Source organism: Barbus barbus, assembly GCF_936440315.1.
Source record: "Barbus barbus genome assembly, chromosome: 42".
In the NCBI taxonomy this organism is placed as follows: Eukaryota; Metazoa; Chordata; class Actinopteri; order Cypriniformes; family Cyprinidae; genus Barbus; species Barbus barbus.
Genome location: NC_136720.1, coordinates 14,241,488 through 14,248,274, shown reverse-complemented (window position 1 = coordinate 14,248,274; position 6,787 = coordinate 14,241,488). Strand labels below are relative to the sequence as shown.

General features: G+C 36.6%; 1 protein-coding gene across 1 annotated transcript; it reads left to right on the top strand.

The window, feature by feature from the left end:
- Positions 1-1,661: 1,661 nt before the first annotated feature.
- LOC306861847 (plexin-C1-like) lies at positions 1,662-5,922 on the top strand (the record flags this gene model as incomplete). The annotated part of the gene is made up of 11 exons (XM_079404327.1): positions 1,662-2,561; positions 2,738-2,857; positions 3,021-3,155; positions 3,957-4,078; positions 4,190-4,298; positions 4,394-4,553; positions 4,683-4,776; positions 4,864-4,957; positions 5,164-5,193; positions 5,485-5,615; positions 5,706-5,922. 11 exons carry the CDS (start codon positions 1,662-1,664, stop codon positions 5,920-5,922), a joined length of 2,112 nt encoding a protein of 703 aa, XP_079260453.1.
- Positions 5,923-6,787: the final 865 nt, after the last annotated feature.

Genomic DNA, 6,787 nt, shown 5'->3' with positions numbered 1-6,787 from the left:
TACCAAAACTGGTATACTTTATTTTTATGCACTGTATACACTCAAAAATATATATAAAATAAAAAAAATCCTGTTGTGATTGTTACTAAAAATCGCAATGCTGGCGATTATGAGTGCATTTTTTCCCCACAGCTTATACTGACTATTATTTAATGGGAGTTTATGGAAGACTGGAAAATGCACTGAAAATACTTGTTCAGTTTACTTAAAATGAGCTAAAGTCACACAGTTGAGTTTTATCACAACTTTATCATGTTCAGTCCACTTCAAATGTAAAATTGGAAGTTTACTAAATGGATTTGTGTTAGGACTACATGAATCATTTTGATTTTGAGTGGATTTTTAGTTCCCACAGTATGCTTTCCATAAAGACTTAATTGGGAGAGTAAATGTTGAAATTAAGTGTTGTTGTGTGTTTTTAAGTTAAGGGGGGAAAAACTGTTCATGTTTAATATTCAGCTATTTTTGGCATTTAAAAAAGTTGTTGGCTGTTGTTGGTGTTTTTGTGGTTAGCATTGTCTTAATAACCCTCAAAAGAAAAGGTACAAAAGCTGTCACTGGGGCTTTACCCTTTCAAAATGTACACTTTTGTACCTTATTTATCCCTAAAGGGTACATATTGGTACCTTAAAGGTATACATATTACTACCTACATTTACATTTATTCATTTAGCTGACGCTTTTATCCAAAGCAACTTACAATTGCTATATATGTCAGAGGTCGCACGCCTCTGGAGCAACTAGGGGTTAAGTGTCTTGCTCAGGGACACATTGGTGTCTCACAGTGGATTCGAACCCGGGTCTCTCACACCAAAGGCATGTGTCTTATCCACTGCGCCATCACCACCCCTGGTACATATTAGAACTTTTTGAAATGGTACCACCCCAGTGACAGCTTTTGTACCTATTTTTCTAAGAGTGAAGAGCTTGTGGTTTGGTTGTGCAATGGTTATAGAGTTATGGTGCTTCATGCATCATTCAAAGAACTAAGATTTATTGCAGTTCAGTGACAAGTTATTTGCATTTGTATGGTGACGTGTTCTTTTAGATACCAATATTAACTTTTAACTAACTCTATTTTAAAATTAATTGATTTTGAGACTGCAACTTTGGAGGCCCCTCCTCCAAAGGACACTCAGATGTGCAAGACAACAACAAACTGAGCACAAGCTCCTCTCTTCGCCCCAAATCATAACCAAAAGACAGACACATTCATGCCTATACCTAACTTTTTTTTCTAATTCTATCATAACATTTTCAAGTAAAAAAAAACATATTAGGGCATTAGCCTACATATGTAAGGCACTGGGAAAATTGTGATAAAACACTAAAATTGTGTTTAATGGTTGCTTTACAAACTTAATAAATCTCTATCTTAACCTCATTGGTTAATTTAGAATGTTTAGGCTTGCCTTTAAATATGAAGGTAAATCCAAAACAATCGTTTGTTTTGTTTTTTGTACATGCACTTGTTTTTTGTACGTGTTGACCTTTACTCTGAGTAAAGGTCAACACAGTAACCATATCAGCCAACAAATGTTTCTCTATAGTTTTTAGACCCTCACCCTCTTCTCACCCCACTGCTTTCACTTTTATCAATTTTACGAGTGGATGCCTCTGAGTGCAGTTGATCGAAACTTCAGCTGCTCATCACATGCAAGATGAGAAGATACTTACTTGGAATTCTAGTACTTCTGAAAGACTGCATTTGCGGTGATGTGGTGAACTTTGATGGAGACATTAAGGACTTTGTAGTTGGTAACAGTAAGTTATTTGTTCTTACTGAACATCTACTACATCAGATGAGCCACGATCTAAACGAGGAGAAGAGGAAAGACATCACTAATGCTACTCACCATAACAGAGTCAACATTCTGGTGCCTTTTGAAGCCAACGGCACCCTGATAACGTGTGGGACTTTTGAAGATGGATATTGTGAAGTTCTTAATATAAGTGACATTACAGACCGTATTCATTATGAAAGTAATATACTGGTAGGACTGCGACAGAATCAGAAATATGTTGCCTTCATAGCCGGTAAGTACTTTTTGGTTGGAAAAATGGATGAAGATGCAAAACCTCAAGATACTATGTATTCTGTTGTTAGCTTGTGGAGCACCTCAGAATCTCAACCAGGAGGGATTTTCTCAAGATCAGCAGAAGGATCAGATGCCACTATTCAGAGCACCGTGAGAGATGTGGAGTTTGTTGATGGATTCCAGAGAGTTTCGCCCTCAGAATCCTATTTATTTCTCAACGCAAAGACTGACTCTGAGAGGAAAGTGCTCGTCCTGAGGATGAACAGCTCTAAAGGAAAAAAGACAGAAATAATCAAATCCCTACAGGCTGCAACGATACGATGCTGCAGTGATAAAGTTCGTCCAGTGCTCGTCGCCTCCACCGTTATTCCCTCAGTGAACGGTGTTATTTGGGCAGGTGCGTTCAGTGCACAGAATCAGCAGGATCCGGAGAACAGCGCGCTGGCTCTGTACGATATCAGTAACGTTCAAGGACAAGTGAAGGGCTTCTGCGCTATTGGTGAAAAGCCATGTGGTTCTGAGGTTGGAAATTGCATTCATACATGCTTTAAAAAAGGAGAAGAGTATTTTTACCTTCTTGAGACATTGATAAGATTTGTAATAGAATGTTGCAAGATAAAACATCTATTTTTTATTCACTCTTTAAATAAAAGTTGCTTATGTAAAGTTGAATTTTGTTGTTCGTGTTTCAGAGAGGTAGTGAACTTCAGCCGCTCTCTGTGGTGTTCAAGTACAGCTCAATATCAGCAGTGGCAGCAACTAGAAATGGATCCTGGATTGTGCTGTTCTTAGGAACCAGTGATGGACAACTCATAAAGGTCTCCTTCATCTGTCTGTCAAAAATGTGCATTTATTTTCACTAGTCTCATTGAGTTTGAATTTCTAAATACCTGCACAATATTTCCATTTACACATACAGCTCTAAGCTGTTACATGTTTAGCTGTGCATTTAAACTACTTTTGTTCTGTTTGTTTTTCTAGCTTGTCTTGGATGAGAAATTCACACCAGGCTGTCCAACAGTGCTGTTCAAATCTGATGATGAACGAGCAGAGCTTCCCAGAATGCACTTTGTTCCAGTAGATTTTAAACATATCTACATTGTTCTGAAGAAACAGGTGAGATTTAAAAAGGTCATTAAAACGTTTTCTCAATTTTGAAAATAATTTAGCCATGGGGATTCGGGGGACATGTCTGGCTGTTTATTAGTACTTATAAAGCACATATTAATGCCTTATTCTACATTACATTTTTCTAGATCTCTTATCCCTACTCCATACCTAAACATAACTACTACAAACAACTACCTTACTATTAATAAGCAACAAATTGAAGGAGCTTAGGGAAAACTTTCATATTGAACATGTTCACTAATCTAAAATATTACCACTTAACATCATTCCCTGCACGTTTTCACTGGATAAATTTGTTATTATGTGCAAATGTTTATGTATAAATCTAGATTTAAAATTCATTATAATATAATTCATTCATTTCGCAGTGGCTATATGGTGGAAAGAAATATCTCAAAACAAATGTGATACCGTGGGTTAAGCACTAGATGCATGTTTAGCCCTATAAACAGACAGCATTGCGCAATCCAGATGCTGAGAAAAAGCAATTTCAGACACAGTTACATACTTTAATTAGATTTTGCATTGAAAATATGTCTAGAAATAATTAAATACTACTTTTATCAAAGTTTAGATTTTTTTATGTTTTTGAGTCTTCTGGTTCAACTACCTGGTAAACAGTATCAAACACAGCCTTTGATCTCACTTTTTCTAAAAACTGATATTTTATATCACTCTGTCTAAAAACTGATATTTTGTTCATCTTATCAAAAAGGAAAAGCTGGCATGGCAGAATGAGTCTAGATGTGTCTTCTGCTCATATTTTATGTTTATGTTATGATGCAGTTAAGAAGAGTGTCCATTGTTCAGTGTGATAAATACAGCACTCTGAAAGACTGTAGAGCTGCTCTGGATCCTGTTTGCGGCTGGTGTGTGAACACACACAGCTCAGCCTGCCTTTATCAAGTGTGACTTTTCACACATTAGACATGATGTCTGCTTTAGGCTGCATCTACACTAAATATGCAGTGTGCAAACAGTTCTGTAGTGATATTTTGGTTGATGCTGTTTTTATCTAGATGTTCTACTCAAGATGAATGCTCCGATACTTCATGGGTGTCCATCCCAAAAAACTCTCTTCAGACACAGCTGTTTTCTTTTCAGATGACAGAGAATTCTACTATAAAGGTAGACATCAATTTCTAAAAGTATTTTCTTAATTATCATTTAGAAAATATTTACAAGACTACTATTTACCTGCCATTGCCCTCTCTTCTGTACAGATTACTCTACATCTTGCCTCTAACCTAGAGAGCACAGGAAATCCTGCTTTCTCGTGCACCTTCACTAAAGAAAGTGTAAACCTATGTGACGGGTCTGATCCCCCTGCAGTTTTCCCAAACTGCTCCTGTAGTTTCTTTGATGAGATGCTCTATACTGGAGGTTGGTTCTCCTTCAAAGAACTTGTATATGATACATAAACTAATAGCTATTATGCTATTAGTTTATGTAGTTAGAATATGATTATTTATAATCATAAAAATGTGTTGGTAATCTGTTCAGGTTTAAAAGTTTCTGCTACAGTTACTATTGAGGATCAGAAGATCACAGAGATGCTGACGCTGAGAAACTGTTCCAGAATCACAGAAAATTCTTCTTACACACAGTGAGAAAATGAAATGCAGTGAGAAAAATATCACAATGCAGGAATGATAACACAGAGCTTATCATCTTCATATGTGTATTTATGCAGGTGTGTTCGGTGTATCTCATCTGGGTGTCACTGGTCCTCTTCCTCTCAGCATTGTGAATGGACACATGGAAGTGGGCCGCAGTTACACATACAGGTGAGACAATGAGACAAAAACAGGTGAGACAAAAACCTACAATTCAGTGCTTCAGTTTATGTGTATTGGTAAACTGCACAATTTTCACAAAGAGTTAAGATGATATTAATGCATTGTTGGTAGCTGAAATATTGCATTGGCTAATTGCATTGAATTCAGTAAATAAATACATAACTCAGAGTTCTCCCTCTTTCTGTCTTTTTTAGAGTGCATGTAAATATCTACTCTCTGAGATGGTAGGAACGATTTGCTTGTAAACTTCATTTAAAACAACAGTTGTTTTCTCATATATATCATATATGTGTCACAATCACCTTACTTTTTAAATGATGTATACAGTATATTATTTATGAGTAATTACAATTATATTGTATTAATGTACATTTCTAATTACATGTTATTAATATTAAGTTACTTTTAAAGTCTATTGTTCATCAAAAATACTGCGGTCATATGGAGCTGATATGGATTTTGTGCGGGTTTATGGTGTTCCTTTACTGAATCAAATTTTTTGTGTTTTGTTGAAGCCAGAGATTCTCTCTCTGGAGCCCAACAAGGTTTCTTTCCGTGGCAGAAAAAATGTTTTACTAAGAGGAAGGAACCTGGAATCTGTTACTAAAATCCGTATTCGAGGGGATCTGGAGTGCATTCCTAAAGAGTGAGACTGTGTGCTTGTTTAGTGGTGTATATGAATGAGTGTAGATTCAGATAAATGATACTGTATCTGGACATGAATGTTTCTCTTCAGATCTCCAGTGTTTGATCGCTCCAGTGACACTTTAAGGTTCCACATTCCTCCCAGTGGAACTAAAGGAACAGTGAAAGTGTGTGTTGTTACTCCTGACGACCGTTGTCATGGTAACAGCACCATCACTTACAGTTCTCAGCCCAGCTGCACAGGAATACAGCCCACAGTCACCTGGAGCAGATCAGACATTTCAGACCAACTTTCATGCTCATGGTAGTGAATCTTATGCCACACAAACCTTTTTAGTCATAAAACTTAGAACATTATTTGCATGGAAATAATCAAATTTGCAAAATAATGCTCTGCAGACATACCATTAGAACAGACGAGAAACAGTTTGATGGCGAGTCCATTACACGGCTGACTAGTCTTTCTTAAAGTTTAGTAAGAGCAAACCGCTTCCTGACAGCCAGAGCATTGTTAATACTTATGACAGGTTTCACTTTCACTCTTTACGGAAGTGTTGTATTGTGTGACCATGAAACTCACATCCACTAAAGTGAGTGGTTGAAATGTACATCCTAAGACCCTTAAAAATATGATCGTATTTTGTAATTATCATTTAAATCTGTCAAATTTTTTCTTGCTCGTGTCCATCTGTTTTTAACTCACATGCACTTTGCCCTTTTTGCACGATGCAATCTATAAAATAAAAAAGATGTTTTTGTAGACTTTTTCAGTCTTGAGTGGATCAGTGTGTGGGTAGCCACCTAATTTTTATCTGCCTAATTTTTTAATTGTGTGTCATAAATCAACATCTCAGGAAAATGTAATGGGGTTTAAAATGGTGCAGCAGTAAGAACTACAGAACTTCACAAAAATAAAACTATTAAATATAAAGTTTGGCAGTAAAATGAATCCAATAGAGTACAGACTTGTTCCTGACTCGTATTGTATTTTGTGTTTGATAATAAATTGTTTTTCGTCATTAAATGGTATAACTTTCAAAACATCTGAATGTCGCAATCAGGGCAACAGATTTGTTGGTGTATTGCGCGGAAGTCATCTGCATCCTCCGCTGCTTTCACTTCCATCCACTTCAGGAGTGGACGCGTCTGAGCGTAGCTGATCGCTGTGACAAG